This window comes from Mesoplodon mirus (genome assembly GCF_964341445.2).
Source record: "Mesoplodon mirus genome assembly, chromosome: 4".
Classification (NCBI taxonomy): Eukaryota; Metazoa; Chordata; class Mammalia; order Artiodactyla; family Ziphiidae; genus Mesoplodon; species Mesoplodon mirus.
Genome location: NC_138979.1, coordinates 101,065,757 through 101,087,294, shown reverse-complemented (window position 1 = coordinate 101,087,294; position 21,538 = coordinate 101,065,757). Strand labels below are relative to the sequence as shown.

The following is a 21,538-nucleotide window of genomic DNA, read 5'->3' as shown; positions in this document are numbered from 1 at the left end:
CATAATGTTTTCCATAGTGGCTGTACCAATTTACATTCCCACCAACAGTGCACCAACTGTGTTCCCTTTTCTCCAATATTTATCTATATTTCTGCCTAACTAACTAACTAACTTCCAATATGAAAAGAAAAAAAACTTTAGGTATGTGTTAAGGAAGGCATTTGCTTGTGCTGAGACTTACTGGGTAATGGTTCTTCCAATTGGTAAATGGGGCCTGAGGTAAGGAGGTAAAATTATAAGACGTATAGAGGTATGACAGGTGTGGATAATTCCAACCAGTGGAGCAAGGGTACCTGGGTGAGGACTTGTAGGAACTCAGCTGAGCAGATTGAGGGGTGCCTTATTTAGACTGGTAGCTCTCCACCCTCGATGCACATTAGAATCACCTGTGGAACTTAATAAAAAATACCAGCTCTAAAAAATAAAGTCTATTAAAAAACGCCAGCTTTCCAGGCACCAATCCAGACCAACTAAATCACAATCTGTAAGTATGGAGCCCAGATATCAGTATTATTATTACTGTTTTTTTTCTTTTAATTAAGACCTTATGTTTTTAGAGCAGTTTTAGGTTCACAGCAGAATTGAAGGGAAGGTAAAGGTATTTCACGTCTACCCCCTGCTCCCACACATACATAGCCTCCCCCATTATCAACATCCCTCACCAGAGTAGTACATTTGTTACAACTGATGAACCTACACTGACACATCATAATCAACAAGGTCCATAATTTAAGGTTGCTCTTGGTGTTTTGTTCTGTAGGTATATACTATGTATAATGACATGTATCCATCATTATACTGCCCTAAAATTCCTATGTGCTCGGCCAATTAATTTCTCCCACCCCTGGCAATCACTGATCTTTTTACTGTCTCTATAGTTTTCCTTATCCAGAATCATACAGTATGTAGCTTTATCATACTGACTTTTTTAATTTAAAAAAAATTTATTTTTTAAAAATTTATTTATTTATTGGCTGTATTGGGTCTTCGTTGCTGTGCGCAGGCTTTCTCTAGCTGTGGCGGGGGCGGCTACTCTTCATTGAGGTGCGTGGGCTTCTCATTGCGATGGCTTCTCTTGTGGAGCACGGGCTCTAGGCACGCAGGCTTCAGTAGTTGTGGCACATGGGCTTAGTTGCTCCACGGTATGTGGGACCTTCCCAGACCAGGGCTCAAACCTGTGTGCCCTGCATTGGCAGGTGGATTCCTAACCACTGCACCACCAGGAAAGTCCCTCATATTGACTTCTTTCACGTAGTTATATGCATTTAAAGTTCCTCCATGTCTTTTCATGACTTTATAATTCATTTTTTAGCTTTGAATAATATTCCATTGTCTGGATGTACCACAGTCTATTTATCCATTCACCTACTGAAGTTCATCTTGGTTTATTCCAAATTTTGTCAATTATGGATAAAGCTGCTATAAATGGCATGTGCAGATTTTTGTGGACATAAGTTTTCACAGTATTGTTTGTTTAAATTTTTGAATAGTTCTTATGTGCAGCCAAGGTTGAGACCTATTGGGTTAAATCATAAAGGACTTTTTGCTCCATGTCACTCAACAGAACAATTTTGTGAAAAGCTGCTTTGCTGGCTAATGGTTCAGTGTAATGCCCCTTGGGAGCATGGCTTAGTCCCCCATTTCAGAAGAAGAGATTGATCAAAGAGGAGAAATACTGGAGCTTAATTAAGCTTATTATACATAACTGTGCAATGCAAATTAAAAAGTCTCAATTTCAGTAATAAAGAATTAGATCTATATACTGACATGGAAGAAGAACCATGCTATATTGCTGAAATAAAAAGCAGTTTCTAGAAAATATATATTGGAAGCCATTATATACAAGCACATGCATTTTATATTTGTATCACACACCATAGCAGGTCTGGTAGGCAATGCCCTGAATAGTTGTTACTCAAGGCATGGATGAGGGGTAAATAAAGAAGAGAAAGCTGACTAGTATGTTGGAAAATCAATTTGCTAAAATCCATTTTCCTTGGAGTCAGTTGGTGTTTTTCTGAAACCATATGTATTGGGGGGAAGGAGGAGGGATTTGGGGGTGGGATGAGAGTGGAGGAGTAGAGGGGAAATGGCAGGGTCAGACCCTGAGCAGTGGTGTTTCCCTTCTGCTCACCATGGCCAACAATAGAGCCTGTGTCTTGCTCTTCTAAACACTGGGGGATGTGGCAGCTGAGCCAACTACCACCTACCATGGCCTGGCCAGATGGAAGTGGGGTGGAACCCACAATACTCCACCATTCTCCCAGGCAGAGGGCTGGTCTCACCCCAGGCTGTGCTGACAAAAGGGCCGGAAGAAGCTGTCTCTTAGTTTGGGGCAAATTGATTATTTGAAGAATTATTTGGCTAATTGATATATAACATTTTTCTTTTAGGAATTGATTTTATAATTGTTCTAAAATTGTTCCCCTCATCATCAAATAGTGAAAATAAAGAAAAAAATATCATAAACTCCTGTAATCTCTTATAACAGGATTACCACCTTTTGGACTCCACTGGATTCTCTCAGTGTGTACCCATCACTCTCCATTTTATGTTATGGCTATTTTTAAAATTTAACCTTTGGTAAATAGTTCTCCTTGCATTTCCTTATAATTCCCCATTTAGAAGAATTTAGAAAGATCCAAGAAACTAGAGAAAGACAGCATATGATTGGATGCAGGTTCTAGAACTACAGGGACAGCCTGAGGGGACCCCCTACCTTAACTGACCAAAGCAAGCAATAGTGAGAAAAAGCTTTAGGGTGGGACCCATGGCTTAAGGCAATTCACCAAGGTAAAGGGAGAAAAAACACACCTGGAAGAGAGAGTCTAAAGAAATTCAGAAATGTGAGTTAGAATTCATCAATTTTAACCTGGAACTGCTCTGCTGATCCAAAGACCTACAAGGAAACATCAAGAGATGAGACTGTGACTGTAACTTAGTGGTCTGTGTATTCCTCAAGAATATTCCTCAAGAATAGTGCTCAGATCTTGGCAACTGTGGTGGTCATCCTGCTCATCCCCCATTTCAGAGCATCAGCGTTTGCCACCTCAGGTACTCCAGGCTGAGGTGCTACCTCTGACCCCATTTTTATATAGATTTAAAACAAACTACATTAAACTTTAACTTTTTTTCTCAACCTCTCTAAGCACATACACAAACAAGAAAAGGTCCAAAAATGTATCCAACAACCTCTTAACAATGTTTACCTGGGGGTAGGGGCTAAGATGTCAGGAGAAGATGGAGGCAGACTTTTAAAATATAATTCTACATACTTCTAAATGATCTGAATTTTTACAACTTTTATTATTGAGTGTATGTTCATTATTTTTAAAAATAGAAAGTTTGGGGCTTCTCTGGTGGCACAGTGGTTGAGAGTCCGCCTGCCGATGCAGGGGACACGGGTTCGTGCCCCGGTCCGGGAAGATCCCACATGCCGCGGAGCGGCTAGGCCCGTGAGCCATGGCTGCTGAGCCTGCGCGTCCGGAGCCTGTGCTCCGCAACGGGAGAGGCCACAACAGTGACAGGCCCGTGTACTACAAAAAAAAACACAAAAAACAAAAAACAAAAACCAGAAAGTTTGTATAGGCAGAAAAAAAACTTGTTAATCCCACCACCCAGAGATGATCACTTATCAGTGTTCATTTTGGTGTGGTTAGCTTTTCAGGAGATTTTAATTTTTGTTCTATCATTTAAAAAATGGTCATTAGTATTATGTTTATTTAAAAATTGTTTGAAATAATAATTTTTATATCTCACTTTTTTTTCACTGTCCCAAATGAAAACATGGCATAAAAGGAAACAATACAGAGAACTGGCAAATGTTCTTTTCTAGTTTTTGTCAACAACTACTCTCCCAATATGTTTGGGCTTGTTGCTTTTTACTTATATTTCTTATGTTGTAAACTCTTGAGGTAAAACTCAAAGCCTTTCTTTAATAAAAATCAGTATTTTGTGTGCGATGTAGCCATCAAGATTTTAGGGCCAAAAATTAGCCTCATCTTTCCTTGTATTCTAGGCTTTTACAAAAAAAAAAATTGAAGACTAAAATTTGGGTCCCAGTTATCTTAAGAAATAAAGTATCTGTGAGTACCTTAATTGGAAACTTTATGCATTAAAAACTATTCTGGGGCTTCCCTGGTGACGCAGTGGTTGAGAGTCCGCCTGCTGATGCAGGGGACACAAGTTCATGCCCCGGTCCGGGAAGATCCCACATGCCGCGGAGCAGCTGGGCCCATGAGCCATGGCCGCTGAGCCTGCACCTCCGGAGCCTGTGCTCCGCAACGGGAGAGGCCACAACAGTGAGAGGCCTGCGTACCGCAAAAAAAAACCCAAAAAACCAAAAAAACTATTCTGATACTTTAGAGAGCACAAGAAGGGCTAACAGAAAAAAAACCAACTAGTAAATATAATTAAAAATCACAGTTTGATCATGTATCAAGTACTTACTATGCACTAAATTCCACACAACTTCTCTCATTAATTGGATACAGTTATTCATCTTCTTTGGTCCTCCACAACACAGATGATTAAAAAGTCTACAAAACTAAGGTGATATTTATATCTCTATAGCACACAGGCCCAGCTGAAGACCGCAGTGATGTGCAGCCTTTCCCTCCCCCATAGCCCACTTCCTCTTTTTACTGTTTTCACTTAGAAAAAACAGAGAGGACTCTTGATGCCACACAATGCCATACTGTTATTTGAAGTGGTTTTTTTGGTATACTAAGCTGTCTACAATTTTGCATACCATTTTCATCATCTGAAGAGTCAGTGAATGTCTTAGGTCGAGTTCTTGCAGAAGCAGGCCCTGAGCCAGTGGATTTAAGTGATTTAGTATTAAGAAAGGGCTTCCAGGGCTTCCCTGGTGGCGCAGTGGTTGAGAGTCCGCCTGCCGATGCAGGGGACGTGGGTTCGTGCCCCGGTCCGGGAGGATCCCACATGCCACGGAGTGGCTGGGCCTGTGAGCCATGGCCGCTGAGCCTGCACGTCTGGAGCCTGTGCTCCGCAACGGGAGAGGCCACAGCAGTGAGAGGCCCGCATACCGCAAAAAAAAAAAAAAAAAAAAAAAGAAAGGGCTTCCACGCACAGAGTCCCACACAGGATAAACCCAAGGAGAAACATGCCGAGACACATAGTAATCAAACTGGCAAAAATTAAAGACAAAGAAAAATTATTGAAAGCAACAAGGGAAAAACGACAAATAACATACAAGGGAACTCCCATAAGGTTAACAGCTGATTTCTCAGCAGAAACTCTACAAGCCAGAAGGGAGTGTCATGATATACTTAAAGTGATGAAAGGGAAGAAGCTACAACCAAGATTGCTCTACCCGGCAAGGATCTCATTCAGATTTGATGGAGAAATCAAAAGCTTTACAGACAAGCAAAAGCTGAGAATTCAGCACCACGAAACCAACCTACAACAAATGCTAAAGGAACTACTCTAAGTGGGAAACACAAGAGAAGAAAAGGACCTACAAAAACAAACCCAAAACAATTAAGAAAATGGTCATAGGAACATACATATCGAAAATTACCTTAAACGTGAATGGATTAAATGCTCCAACCCAAAGACACAGGCTTGCTGAATGGATACAAAAACAAGATCCATATATATGCTGTCTACAAGAGACCCACTTCAGACCTAGGGACACAAACAGACTGAAAGTGAGGGGATGGAAAAAGATATTCCATGCAAATGGAAATCAAAAGAAAGCTGGAGTAGCTATACTCATATCAGATAAAATAGACTTTAAAATAAAGAACGTTACAAGAGACAAGGAAGGACACTACATAATGATCAAGGGATCAATCCAAGAAGAAAATATAACAATTATAAATATATATGCACCCAACATAGGAGCACCTCAATACATAAGGCAACTGCTAACAGCTATAAAAGAGGAAATCGATAGTAACACAATAATAGTGGGGGACTTTAACAATAATAGTGGGGATCAATCCAAGAAGAAGATATAACAGTTTATAAATATATATGCACCCAACATAGGAGCACCTCAATACATAAGGCAACTGCTAACAGCTATAAAAGAGGAAATCAACAGTAACACAATAATAGTGGGGGACTTTAACACCTCACTTACACCAATGGACAGATCATCCAAAATGAAAATAAATAAGGAAACAAAAGCTTTAAATGACACAATAGACCAGATAGATTTAATTGATATTTATAGGACATTCCATCCAAAAACAGCAGATTACACTTTCTTCTCAAGTGCTCACAGAATGTTCTCCAGGATAGATCACATCTTGGGTCACAAATCAAGCCTTGGCAAATTTAAGAAAATTGAAATCATATCAAGCATCTTTTCTGACCACAACACTATGAGATTAGAATCAATTACAGGGAAAAAAACGTAAAAAACACAAACACATGGAGGCTAAACAATACATTACTAAATAACCAAGAGATCAATGAAGAAATCAAAGAGGAAATCAAAAAATACCTAGAGACCAATGACAATGAAAACACGACGATCCAAAACCTATGGGATGCAGCAAAAGCAGTTCTAAGAGGGAAGTTTATAGCTATACAAGCCTACCTCAGGAAACAAGGAAACTCCCAAGTAAACAATCTAACCTTACACCTAAAGGAACTAGAGAAAGAAGAACAAACAAAACCCAAAGTTAGCAGAAGGAAAGAAATCAACAAGATCAGAGCAGAAATAAATGAAATAGAAACAAAGAAAACAATAGCAAAGATCAATAAAACTAAAAGCTGGTTCTTTGATAAGATAAACAAAATTGATAAACCATTAGCCAGACTCATCAAGAAAAAGAGGGAGAGGACTCAAATCAATAAAATTAGAAATGAAAAAGGAGAAGTTACAACAGACACCGCAGAAATAAAGCCTCCTAAGGGACTACTACAAGCAACTCTATGCCAATAAAATGGACAACCTGGAAGAAGTGGACAAATTCTTAGAAAGGTATAACCTTCCAAGACTGAACCAGGAAGAAACAGAAAATATGAACAGACCAATCACAGGTAATGAAATTGAAACTGTGATTTAAACTCTTCCAACAAACAAAAGTCCAGGACCAGATGGCTTCACAGGTGAATTCTATCAAACATTTAGAGAAGAGCTAACACCTATCCTTCTCAAACTCTTCCAAAAAACTGCAGAGGAAGGAACACCCCCAAACTCATTCTATGAGGCCACCATCACCCTGATACCAAAACCAGACAAAGATACCACAAAAAAAGAAAATTACAGACCAATATCACTGATGAATATAGATGCAAAAATCCTCAATAAAATACTAGCAAACAGAATCCAGCAACACATTAAAAGGATCATACACCATGAGCAAGTGGGATTTATCCCAGGGATGCAAGGATTCTTCAATATATGTAAATCAATCAATGTGATACACCATATTAACAAACTGAAGAATAAAAACCATATGATCATCTCAATATATGCAGAAAAAGCTTTTGACAAAATTCAACACTCATTTATGATAAAAACTCTCCAGAAAGTGGGCATAGAGGGAACCTACCTCAATATAATAAAGGCCATATATGACAAACCCACAGCGAACATCATTCTCAATGGTGAAAAACTGAAAGCACTTCCTCTAAGATTAGGAACAAGACAAGGATGTCCACACTCACCACTATTATTCAACATAGTTTTGGAAGTCCTAGCCACGGCAATCAGAGAAGAAAAATAAATAAAAGGAATACAAACTGGAAAAGAAGTAAAACTGTCACTGTTTGCAGATGACATGATACTATACATAGAGAATCCTAAAGATGCCACCAGAAAACTACTAGAGCTAATCAATGAATTTGGTAAAACCACAGGATACAAAATTAATGCACAGAAATCTCTTGCATTCCTATACACTAATGATGAAAAATCTGAAAGAGAAATTAAGGAAACACTCCCATTTACCATTGCAACAAAAAGAATAAAATACCTAGGAATAAACCTACCTAGGGAGACAAAAGACCTGTATGCAGAAAACTAAAGACACTGATGAAAGAAATTAAAGATGATACCAACAGTTGGAGAGATATACCATGTTCTTGGATTGGAAGAATCAATACTGTGAAAATGACTATACTACCCAAAGCAATCTACAGATTCATTGCAATCCCTATCAAATTACCAATGGCATTTTTTATGGAACTAGAACAAAAAATCTTAAAATTTGTATGGAGACACAAAAGACCCCGAATAGCCAAAGCAGTCTTGAGGGAAAAAAGATGGAGCTGGAGGAATCAGACTCCCTGAGTTCAGGCTATACTACAAAGCTACAGTAATCAAGACAATATGGTACTGGCACAAAAACAGAAATATAGATCAATGGAACAAGATAGAAAGCCTGGAGATAAACCCATGCACCTATGGTCAACTAATCTATGACAAAGGAGGCAAGGATATACAATGGAGAAAAGACAGTCTCTTCAATAAGTGGTGCTGGGAAAACTGGACAGCTACATGTAAAAGAATGAAATTAGAACACTCCCTAACACCATACACAAAAATAAACTCAAAATGGATTCGAGACCTAAATGTAAGACTGGACAGTATAAAACTCTTAGAGGAAAATATAGGAAGAACACTCTTTGACATAAATCACAGCAAGATCTTTTTTTTATCCACCTCCTAGAGTAATGGAAATAAAAACAAAAATAAACAAATGGGACCTAATGAAACTTAAAAGCTTTTGCACAGCAAAGGAAACCATAAACAAGACCAAAAGACAACACTCAGAATGGGAGAAAATATTTGCTAATGAATCAACGGAGAAAGGATTAATCTCCAAAATATATAAACAGCTCATGCAGCTCAATATGAAAAAAACAAACAACCCAATCCAAAAATGGGCAGAAGACCTAAATAGACATTCCTCCAAAGAAGACATACAGATGGCCAAGAAGCACATGAAAAGTTGCTCAACATCACTAATTATTAGAGAAATGCAAATCAAAACTACAATGAGGTATCACCTCACACCAGTTAGAAAAGCCATATTCAGAAAATCTACAAACAACAAATGCTGGAGAGGGTGTGGAGAAAAGGGAACCCTCTTGCACTGCTGGTGGGAATGTAAATTGATACAGCCACTATGGAGAACAGTATGGAGGTTCCTTAAAAAACTAAAAATAGAATTACCATATGACCCAGCAATCCCACTACTGGGCATATACCCAGAGAAAACCATAATTCAAAAAGACCCATACACCCCAATGTATATTGCAGCACTATTTACAATAGCCAGGTCATGGAAGCAACCTAAATGCCCACTGACAGACAAATGGATAAATAAGATGTGGTACATATATACAATGGAATATTACTCAGCCATAAAAAGGAATGAAACTGGGTCATTTGTGGAGATGTGGATGGACCTAGAGACTGTCATACAGAGTGAAGTAAGTCAGAAAGAGAAAAACAAATATCGTATATCAACACATATATGTGGAACCTAGAAAAATGGTATAGATGAACCGGTTTGCAGGGCAGAAATTGAGACACAGATGTAGAGAACAAACGTATGGACACCAAGCGGGGAAAGCGGTGGGGGGGTGGGGGTGGGGGGTGATGAATTGCACGATTGGGATTGACATGTATACACTGATGTGTATAAAATTGATGACTAATAAGGACCTGCTGTATAAAAAAATAAGTAAAATAAAATTCAAAAAAAAAAAGGAAAGGGCTTCCAGGAGAAACCAATAAGGGCATGGGGGATGAAGGATAGGGAATGGGAAGAAGCCAAATGAGGGTGTGATTTCAGAAGTCCTACACTCAACCTATGCCCATGGGAGTTCAGAATAAAGGAATAGACATCAGAGTTTGTCCTGCCTTGAAACAAAGGAGCTGGGCTTTGGTACTCCACATCAGCCTGGCTTTGGCTATAGGCTGCCAGGAGGGTGAAGTGGGGTGAAACATAGAACTCCCAGGTAATTTCAGCTCACTCCAGTGCCTGAGGGTAATTTGCAGGACTAGGGTTAATGTGCAGGTGCAGCTGATAGCAGCAAAATATGAAAAAGCTGGGGATGGGCTCATAGACCATGGGTGGGGCATCAGTTTGCTACTGTGAGTTTCCTGGTAACTTCCTCTACTGGGCCCACAACACGTTATCCCAAACTTCCAATAAAAGTTCAAAGTTTCTAAGCAGCTGGCATGAAAGTGTGAATGCCACTGAACCCCAATTTGAGTTGAAATCCTATTTCCACAGAAGGAATGGGGAAAGTCATATTACTGTTTAAGTTTGAATGCTAACCCCATAAAAGAAATTGGAAAAGTCATTATTACTGTCTTGACTCTTTGTCACCATATCCATAAAATGGAAGAATCATCCCTACATCAGAAAGTTTACTCATTTATTTGATCAATCATTCATTCAATGAATATAGAGTGTCTACTCTGAGATTCTGTTCAAGGGTTATTCTGAGAAGCGGATGGTGATAAGAAGAGCTCTGTAAAATGTAAAGCTCTAGGCAACTGCTTTTATCTCCAGTGGTTATTTATTTTCACAGCCCACTAGAAAACAAAATTACCTAAAATCACAGCAAGGAGATACAAGGGAAAACTTCTTGGTACTGAGCCGGTATAAGCAGGTTTTTCAAAGAGAGAGAGGAAGAGAGAGAGAAACAGAGTGTGTGTATAGGCTGGGGTCCCTGGCCCTCAGCCCTTAAATGCCGTAGGGACCCCATCATTGGAACAAGCAAAAGAAGCCCGGTCAATTTCCAAAACTTCTCCTAGAGAGACGTACCGCCTCCATTGAGAACCACTTTTCTCAGCGTAAGAGTTGCTGATCTAATGACTAGAAAAAAAACAAAAAACAAAAAACCAACCAACCCGGTCCTTCCCCTTTCTCGGAAAACCTGAGACTTGAGAGACAGACTAGGGACGGGAAAGTCCCCTTTTCTAACCTGGAACAGCGCTTTCTGCCCAGAGACTTGTGACGAGCTACCACGGGCTCGGATTTTGATTGGTCAGTTGAGAAACTAAACTAGCGGGTTGCAAGGAGAGAAAACCCAGTGTTTTCTGCCATCGGGTGGGTGGGAATAAGCGCCGCGACTGCTGCTCCGTAAGCTTGGCTCTGTTCTTCACTGGGCGCTGCCGCCAGCCTGGGCGCGTTCACCGTGAGTACCCGCTCCCGCGCCGCCCCCTCCCTCGACTTCTCCTTTTCTTCCCTGGCCTCCGGCGCCTTGGTGCTCTTTCCCGGCCCAGTGTAGTCAGGCGCCAGGTTCGGCTGGCTCAGGCTCGGTCCCGAGCGGACCGACAAACAGCGGAGGGGCCGGAAAGTGGCAGGCCGCTGGAGCGCAGGCTTCCTGCTCTATTCTCACTGGATAGCTCACAGGGCGCAACCGGAAAAAACACTAGGTCATTGATGAGCTGCTGGCTGCCTGGGTGGAGTCGAGGGTGGTGGGCACTGTTTTGCAGGGCTGCCCGGTGTCACCCCGAGGGTTGTCTTTCCCTGAGTGCAGAGCGGAAGAGGGGCAGGCCGGTCACGAAGGTAGTGATCCGATGAGAGACAGGTGTTTGTGGGGTCTAAGATAAGAACTGACTCAGTAAGTACGTCGGCGCCATCGGGTGGAGCATTGAGCACTGCACCCTCCTCTGGGCTCCCCCCATTTTCTTCTGGGGCTCCCAGGTTCGAGGGCTTGTGTCTAAATTTAGATATCTCACACTGTTCTGTGAAATATTTCTATGGCATCTTAAGGTATTTGTTTTCGTTAAAGCTTTACTAAGGTATTTGTATTCATTAAAGCCTCCTCTGGGCTCCCCCCATTTCCTTCTGGGGCTCCCAGGTTCCAGGGCTTGTCTAAATTTAGATATCTCACACTGTTTTGTGTAATATTTCTATGGCATCTTTTTTTTTTTTAAATTAATTAATTAATTTATTTATTTTTGGCTGTGTTGGGTCTTCGTTTCTGTGCGAGGGCTTTCTCTAGTTGTGGCAAGCGGGGGCCACTCTTCATCGCGGTGCGCGGGCCTCTCACTGTCACGGCCTCTCTTGTTGCGGAGCAGAGGCTCCAGACGCGCAGGCTCAGTAGTTGTGGCTCATGGGCCCAGTCGCTCCGCGGCATGTGGGATCTTCCCAGACCAGGGCTCGAACCTGTGTCCCCTGCATCGGCAGGCAGACTCTCAACCACTGCGCCACCAGGGAAGCCCTCTATGGCATCTTAAGGTATTTGTTTTCATTAAAGCTTTATTGAGGTATAAATCATAAACCATAAAATCCTCCTATTTACAATGTACTTCAGTGGGTTACAGTATATTCATGGAGTTGTGCAACCATTTTCTCAATATTAGAACATTTTCATCACCCCCCAAAAAAACACTGTACCGATTAGACATCACTCCCCATTTCTCCCCAACCACCCCCAGCCCTAAGGAACAACTAATCTTTCTGTCCCTATGGATTTGCCTATTCTTGATTTATCATATAAGTGGGATCATACAGTATGTGGTCTTCTGTGACTGGCTTCTGTCATTTGATATGATGTTTTCAAAGATCATCCATTATAGCAAGCACTGGCACTTCATTTCTTTTTTTATTGCTGAATAATATTCCATTGTAGGACTATACCACGTTTTATTTATTCATTCATCAGTTAATGAGCATTTGGGTTGTTTCCACTTTTTGGCTATTAAAAATAATTCTATTACTGGGCTTCCCTGGTGGTGCAGTGGTTAAGAATCCGCCTGCCAATGCAGGGGACATGGGTTCGAGCCCTGGTCCGGGAAGATCCCACATGCCGCGGAGCAACTGAGGCTGTGCGCCACAACTACTGAAGCCCATGAGCCACAACTAGTGAAGCCTGGTGCCTAGATCCCGTGCTCTGCAACGAGAAGCCACTGCAATGAGAAGCCCAAACACCACAACAAAGAGTAGACCCTGCTCACCGCAACTAGAGAAAGCCCACATGCAGCAATGAAGACCCAACACAGCCAAAAATAATAAATAAATTAAATTTTTTTAAAAATAAAAAATAAATAAAAATAATACTATTATTGACGTTCATATACAACTTTTCAGTGTGAACAGAAGTTTTCAATTCTCTTGGGTGTATATCTAGGAGTGGAGTTGCTGGGTCATATAGTAACTATATGTTTACCATATAGTTATGTTTACCTTTTGAGGAACTGCCAGACTGTTTTCCAGAAGTGCCACACCATTTTACCTTCCCAGCAGCAGTATATGAGAGTCCCAATTTTTCTACATCCTTGCCAAGACTTATTTTTTCTTCCAGTTTTATTGAGATATAATTGACATACAGTACTGTATAAGTTTAAGGTGTTACATCACAAAACAATTATCACAATAAGGTTAGTGAACATCTGTCATTTTATATGGATACAAAATTAAAGAAATAGAAAAAAATTTTTCCTCGTGATGAGAACTCTTAGGATTTACTCTCTTAACAATTTTTATATATAACATCCTTTTGTTAATTATATTTATCATGTTGTACATTAGATCCCTATACTTATTTATCTTATAACTGTAAATTTGTACCTTTTGACTGCCTTCATTGAATTCCCCTTCCCACAACCCCCTGCCTCTGGTAACCACAAATATGTTCTCTTTTTCTATGAGTTTGTTTTTGAAGTATAATTAACCTACAACACTATATTAGTTCCTGTCACACAATGTAGTGATTTGATATTTCTATACATTTCAAAATAGTCACCATGATTATAGTGTCACCATACAAAGATATTACATAGTTATTGACTACATTCTACACACTGTACATAAATTATACCCATGGCTTATTTATTTTGCAACTGGACGTTTGTACCTCTTAATCTCCCTCATCTATTTCTTTCCTCCCCCACCACTGCCCCTCTGGCAACCACCTGTTTGTTCTCTGTAATTATAACTCTGTTTGTTTTTTTATTTGTTCATTTGTTCTGATTTTTAGATTCCACATGTAAGTGAAATCAGACAGCATTTGTCTTTCTCTGATTTATTTCACTTAGCACAATACCCTCTAGGTCCATCCATGTTGTCAAAAAAGCAAGATTTCATTCTTTTTTATGGCTGAGTAATATTCCATTATATATATATATAAAATCTGTAATATTTTATGGGAAAGCCCAAATGAACTTCTTGGCCAACCCAATATATATACACATACATACCAGAACTTCTTTATCCATTCATCTATTGATGGGCATTTAGGTTGCTTTCATATCTTGGCTATTGTAAATAATGCTGCAATGAACACAGGGGTGCATATATCTTTTCTAATTAGTGTTTTTGTTTTCTTTGGATAAATACCCAGGAGTGGAAATGCTGGTTCACATGATAGTTCTATTTTTAATTTTTTGAGTAATCTCCATACTGCTTTCCATAGTGGCTGAACCAGTTTACATTCCCACCAACAGTTCACAAGTGTTCCCTTTTCTCCACATCCTTGCCAACACTTGTTATTTGCTGTCTTTTTGATAATAGCCATTCTGATGGGTGTGAGGTGATACCTCATTGTGGTTTTGATTTGCATTTCACTGATGATTAGTGATGTTGAGCATCTTTTCATATGTCTGTAACCCTCTGTATGTCTTCCTTGGAAAAATGCCTGTTTAGACCCTTGGCCCATTTTTTAATCAGGTTGTTTGTTTTTTTGATGTTGAGTTATATGAGTTCTTTGTATATTGTGGATATTAACCCCTTATTGGATATATCATTTACAAATACCTTCTCCTATTCCGTAGGTGGCCTTTTCATTTTGTTAATAGTTTCCTTCACTGTGCAAAAGCTTAGATGCAGTCCCATTTGGTTATTCTTGCTTTCATTTCCCTTGCCTGAAGAGACATATCCAAAGAAATATTACTAAGACTGATGTCAGAGAGCTTACTGCCTTTGTTTTCTTCTAGAAGTTTTATTGTTTCAGGTCTTACATTTAAATATTTAATTCATTTTGAATTTATTTTTGTGTATAGTGTGAGAAAGTAATCCAGTTGGTTTTTTGCATGTAGCTGTCCAGTTTTCACAACATCATGTACTGAAGAGGCTATCTTTTCTCCATTGTATATTCTTGCCTTGTTTGTCCTAGGTTAATTGCCCAAATAAGTGTGTGTTCATTTCTGGCCACTCTGTTCTGTTCCATTGATCTATGTGTCTGTTTTTGTGCCAGTACCATACTGTTTTGATGACTGTAGCTTTGTAGTATAGTTTGAAACCAGGGCATGTGATACCTTCAGCTTTGTTCTTCTTTCTCAAGATTATTTTGGCTATTCAGGGTCTATTATGTTTCCATACAAATTTTAGAATTACCAGATTCATTGGTGAGTTCTAGTAGTTTTTTGGTGGTGTCTTTAGGAATTTCTACATATAGTATAAAGTCATCTGCAAACAATGACAGTTTTACTTCTTCCTTTCCAACTTGGATTCCTTTTATTTCTTTTTCTTGTCTGATTGCTATGGTTAGGACTTCCAATACTATGTTGAATAAAAGTGGTGACAGTAGGCATCCTTGTCTTCTTCCTGATCTCAGAGGAAATGCTTTCAGCTTTTCACCATTGAGTATAATGTTAGTTGTGGGCTTGTCATATGTGGCCTTTATTATGTTGAGGTATGTTCCTTCTATACCCACTTCACTGAGAGTTTTTTTTTAAACATCTTTATTGGAGTATAATTGCTTTACAATGGTGTGTTTCTGCTTTATAACAAAGTGAATCAGCTATACATATACATATATACTCATATCTCCTTCCTCTTGCGTCTCCCTCCCACCCTCCCTATCCCACCCCTCTAGGTGGTCACAAAGCACCGAGCTGATCTCCCTGTGCTATGTGGCTGCTTCCCACTGGCTATCTATTTTACACTTGGTAGTACATATTAGTCCATGCCAGTCTCTCACTGAAAGTTTTTAATCATAAGTAAATGTTGAATTTTGTCAAAACCTTTTTTTTTGCATCTATTGAGATGATCATATGATTTTTATTATTCAGTTTGTTAATGTGATGTATCACATTGATTGATTTGTGGATATCAAACCATCCTTGCATATCTGGGATAAATCTCACTTGATAATGACGTATGATACTTTTAAGGTTTGTTGAATTTGATTTGCTAATATTTTGTTGAGGATTTTTGCATCTATGTTCATCAGGGATGTTGGCCTATAATTTTCTTTTTTCTGATATTTGTTTGGTTTTGGCATCAGAGTGATGCTGGTTTTGTAAAATGAGTTCAGAAGCATTCCTTCCCCTGCATTTTTCTTGGAATAGTTTGAGAAGGATAGGAGGACAGGTGTTAACTCTTCTCTTAATGGTAGAATTCACCTGTGAAGCCATCTGGTCATGGGCTTTTTTTTGGTTGGGATTTTTTTGGTTACTGATTCAATTTCATTACTGGTAAAGTGGTCTGTTTCTTCCTGGTTCAGTCTTGGGAGATTGTACATTTCTAGGATTTTTTCCATTTCTTCTAGGTTATCCACTTTATTGGCATATAATTGTTCCCAGTAATCTCTTATGATACTTGGTATTTCTGTGGTGTCAGTTGTAACTTCTCCTTTTTCATTTCTGTTTTCATTTATTTGGGGCCTCTCTCTTTTTTTCTTGAGGAGCCTGGCTAGAGGTTGATCAATTTTGTTTATCTTTTCAAAGAACCAGCTCTTAGTTTCATTGATCTTTTCTATTTTTTAAGTCCCTATTTCATTTATTTCCACTCTGATCTTTATGATTTCTTTCCTTTCACTAATTTTGAGTTTTGTTCTTCTTTTTCTAGTTCCTATAGGTGTAAGGTTAGGTTGTTTGAGATTTTTCTTGTTTCCTGAGTTAGGTTTGTATCACTATAAACTTCCCTCTTAGAACTGCTTTTATTGCGTCCCACAGATTTTTGGATCATGTTTTTGTTTTCATTTGTCTCCAGGTATGTTTTTAATTTCTTCTTTGATTTCTTCAGTGATCCACTGGTTGTTTAGTAGCATACTGTTTAGCCTCCATGTGTTTGTGTGGTCTTTTTTTTCTTGTAGTTGATTTCTAGTCTCATAGCATTGTGATTGGAAAAGATGCTTGATATGATTTCAGTTTTCTTAAATTTACTGAGACTTATTTTGTGGCCTTGTTTTGTGATCTATTCTGGAGAATGTTCCATGTGCAACTGAAAAGAATGTGTGTTCTGCTGCGTTTGCATGGACTGTTCTTTATATATCTATTAAGTCCATTTGTTCTAATGTGTTTCTTAAGGCCAGTGTTTCCTTATTGATTTTCTGTCTAGATGATCTGTCCATTGATGTATGTGGGGTGTTAAAGTCCCCTACTATTATTATGTTACTTTCAATTTCTCCCTTTATGTCTGTTCATATTTGCTTTATGTATTTAGGTGCTTCTGTGTTGGGTGAACACTTGTTATTATCTATCTTTTTAATTATAGTCATCCTAGTGGGTGTGAAATGGTATCTAATTATGGCTTTGATTTGCATTTCCCTAATGATGACTAATGATGCATTCTTTTTAAATTACAAAATAATTTTTAAAAAGTATTTGCATGCTGAGGTTTTGAGAACTTTGTCTGGGTCACATGTCCCAAAGTCACAGAGCCTACACTCCAACCATGTCTATGGCTAATGCTTGAACTCCATCCCTTGTTCCTAGAACAGAATCTAGGATAAAGCTCTTTATAACTTCACACACTGCCTCTGTTAGAAAGGGAATCCCGGGCAAGATGAACCTCTGCATAGACGAATTGGTTCATTTCTTATTTGCTATTAGAAACTCAATTTATCAAAGAGCTTTTTAGTCTCTCCATTTTTACTATGGAAAAAAATAAGTGTTTTCTTGAGATCCTCATACTGGATCATGTGTGAAGTAGTGACCCTTTCTTGGTGTTTAATGATTTTGTGCTTCTCTTCATGTACGTGCCCATTGGGCTTCTCCTTCTCCTCACTACCATCAGGACACAGAATGAGGAGGGACGCAAAGCTTAAACTTTGTTTAAATGCACAGTTATCAAAAGCTTTTGAGTACACATTTTTCTCTATCTATATACTTTATACTGCTGTCAATCTTATTTTAAGTATTACTAATGCTTAATATTTGTCTCATTTTTTTTCAGTTAAAAATTCAGATTGAGCTTTTTCATAAGTGGCTCCCAGAAGATTCACCCTACCCCACTCTGGGAACACAGCAGTTGTGGAGATGGAGACAGGAATGGAACCAGAATCAGAGTTCAAATATACCAGAAAATGTGGGCTTTAAATTCTTATGTAAGTCAGAGACTGACTGGCCAAGAGCTGTGGGACATTGAGGACTTTAGCATTCGCTGTAAACTTTGGCATAGGTCACTTGTTTCTCTGAATACTGGATCCAAAAAGCACAATGAACACAAGAATGTGCTATGGTACCAGGGTGAATTCCAGACAAGCACGAGAATTCTGTACACCTGGGGAAGGAGGCACAACTCCTGAGGTGATCTTGGAAGTGGAACTGATAGAACTTGGGGAAAGTGATGAAATAATTGACCTCACTTGTGACTCTCTAGAACCTGCAGTGATTGACCTAACTCACCATGACTCTGTTGTGATTACTGAAGAAAGGAGGAGGCCAAGGTCACTCCAAGGCCAAACTGGCAGCTGTGTGGTGAGCAGTGATAAGGAGGGGTTGATGAGGGACAGAGATGTATCTGTGACCAACAGTGCCTACCATAATGCCCTGGAAGAAGAAACTTTAAGTGGCACACTACCTGGTTATATCTGGTGTCGAATTTGTAGGGATGGGTACTTAGAGATTGAACTGAGTAAACGACATGTCTACTCTACACAATGTGGCCACATCTTCTGTAGTCAGTGCCTCTGCACTTCCCTTAAATATACTAGAAATTGCCCAGTTTGTTTGAAAAAAATCAGCTGCCATCTGTACCACCGCATCTATATATGATGTGTGCTGTGTTGCTCAGGACAGACAACCTAGCTAGATTCTTCCATGTCCTTGTGCAGAAACTATGGGTTGTTGGCATTCAGTGCACCGAGTTAAAAATGCCTGATTTAAAAAACTGCTGCAGTATATAAATTTTTTTTTTTTTTTTGGTACGTGGGCCTCTCACTGCTGTGGCCTCTCCCATTGCGGAGCACAGGCTCCGGAGGCGCAGGCCCAGTGGCCATGGCTCACAGGCCCAGCCGCTCCACGGCACGTGGGATCTTCCTGGACTGGGGCACGACACCGTGTCCCCTGCATCGGCAGGCGGACTCTCAACCACTGCGCCACCAGGGAAGCCCAGGAGTATATAAAATTTTTTTTTCATTTTCCACACACAATGAGACTACCTTTTGATTTGTTTTGTTTCATGCTGCGGGACTGGACTTGGTTGTCATAGTGTGCCAGAGACTGGTGGTTGTCCTCAAAGCAAATTTTCCTTTCTTTCTCATAACAATCAATTTTTAATTGGCCACATGTGAGCATTTTGGGCCATGTAAATAAGGGCAACATCCTAGAGATGATGGAACAAGATGGAAGGAACCTGAGAGACTGACAACTTTGCAAACCACAGCCACCTACAAGTTTGGGCTTTTACTTGAGAGATGAATAAACTTCATTCTTGTTTATGCAACTATTATACTGAGTCTTGCTTAGAGCAATGGGAACTTTAATTAATGGAGCAGGCAGGGTGATATCTTCCTGGTTTTTCTGAATTTCCTGACTCCACTGGAATAAAAGGAAGTCAGTCTTTTCTGACCATCTCTCCAACCAGCAAGGTGGAGGTAGGTATACAAGCAGGCACCATGTCCTGCTGGGACTCCTGGTGGCCTTTGAAACCAGCATGAGGAGTCACCTAGACGCACTGGAATCTAGAGTTGTGGTTCTGTGCTCTCCGACTTGCCACACCAGAGAGAGGCTCCCTTCACCCTAGGCTTACAGGTGTGCCTGCCTTCCACCATACTGGTCAGCTAATCAACAAGTTGGTCTGCTTCTCTGTGAACAAATACATCACTGCATCACCATCCTAGCTGCTCCTGCAGCCTGACTGGGTCGCAGGCTTGAGAAGACCTCATCACTGCTGCCCACAGACCCCCAACACACACACACACACACACACACACACACACGCTCTTTTTTCTTTTGAAGGAAATCACAAAGGACTCACAATTCCATCTGTACTTTAGAATTAGAGAGGACATGATTTCTACTGTGCTCGCTCCTTTTCCCTCATAATGAAATGTGCAGTAAAGCTTGTTCCTTACTTTCAATGGTTGTAGCAGTGTTGCTTTCCTCCATGGAGGCTCAGTTGTGCCAATGGAGCAGTGCCCATCCCAGCATCATGTCTGTTCTACACACTGCATTCTCTGCAATATCTCATACTCCAAACCTCAGTTGCTTGTCTTGGCACAGGATATGAAAGATAAATGGGTATACACCCTTCCGTGGGTTTCTTTGTATGTTCTAAAATGAAATGAGGGGATTTCCCTGATGGCGCAGTGGTTAAGAATCCGCCTGCCAATGCAGGGGACATGGGTTCGGGCCCTGGTCTGGGAAGATCCCACATGCCGTGGAGCAACTAAGCCCATGTGCCACAACTACTGAGCCTGTGCTCTAGAGCCCACATGCCACAACTACTGAAGCCCATGTGCCTAGAGCCCATGCTCCACAACGAGAAGCCACCGCAATGAGAAGCCCGTGCACTGCAATGAAGAGTAGCCCTGCTCGCCGCAACTAGAGAAACCCTGCATGCAACAACGAAGACCCAACGCAGCCAAAAATAAATAAATAAATGTATTAAAATAAAACGAGGAAGAAAAACAACATGAAATTTTTTTTAAAAGAAAAAAGTTCTAAATATTAGATGTAGAACTTCCTGCATTTCAGTAGGACATCTTGTGTGTTCCACTTTGGAGACTTAATTGCCCTGTCACATAGCACAGTGTATCACAAACTTGGCTAATGATCGAAACACCTGAGAGGTGCCTATTAAATATACAGATTCTGCTTTTGCATATATTGCCCATGTGATCAGGAAAAAGAGCATACTCTCTCCAGCTTGCCAGCAGCCCTTGACCCTCCCTATCGTTTTCTACCCAGTCCACTACATTTTTACCTTATCTACCAAACTCATGTAGACATTTGAGTTTTTGATCTCTGCTTTAGGGAAAAAATAGAGGGGATTCTGACTTTTCTGAAAAATTGAGATAAATTTTACAGACAAAAATTCACTGATCTTAAGTGTATAATTAGATGAGCTGGGGCAAATATGTACATTCACAGGACCAGCACCCCAATGAAAATATAGAACAATTCCAGAGCAGTTCTCCTGCATTCCCTTACCCTGTTGCTCTCCACCTGGGTGCCCCTTCCCAGTAAAGTCTTTTGCTTTGTCAGCAAAAAAAATTATATATATATATATATATATATATATATATATATATACACACACACACACACACACACACATACATACACACACACACACATATATATAAAACAATTCCAACGTTCCAGAAAGTTCCTATCTAGTCAATCCCCATCCCCCACAGGCAACCACTTTTTTGATTACTATCATCATAGATATGTTTGGGGACACTGACTTTTATTACTTCATTG

General features: G+C 39.9%; 2 protein-coding genes across 2 annotated transcripts in view; both read left to right on the top strand.

Moving 5' to 3' along the window:
- Nucleotides 1–11,089: 11,089 nt before the first annotated feature.
- TRIM69 (tripartite motif containing 69) overlaps nt 11,090–21,538 on the top strand; it is a 53,436-nt gene continuing 42,987 nt past the window's right edge. Inside the window, exon 1 of the mRNA XM_082617143.1 lies at nt 11,090–11,133. The gene's annotated coding sequence lies outside the window, so the exon portion shown is untranslated. The remainder of the gene's footprint in view (nt 11,134–21,538) is intronic.
- On the top strand, nt 11,269–20,798 carry LOC309801997 (E3 ubiquitin-protein ligase RNF4-like). Its single transcript, XM_082617147.1, has 2 exons — nt 11,269–11,562; nt 18,063–20,798. Exon 2 carries the CDS (start codon nt 18,326–18,328, stop codon nt 18,881–18,883), a length of 558 nt encoding a protein of 185 aa, XP_082473273.1. The 5' UTR covers nt 11,269–11,562; nt 18,063–18,325; the 3' UTR covers nt 18,884–20,798.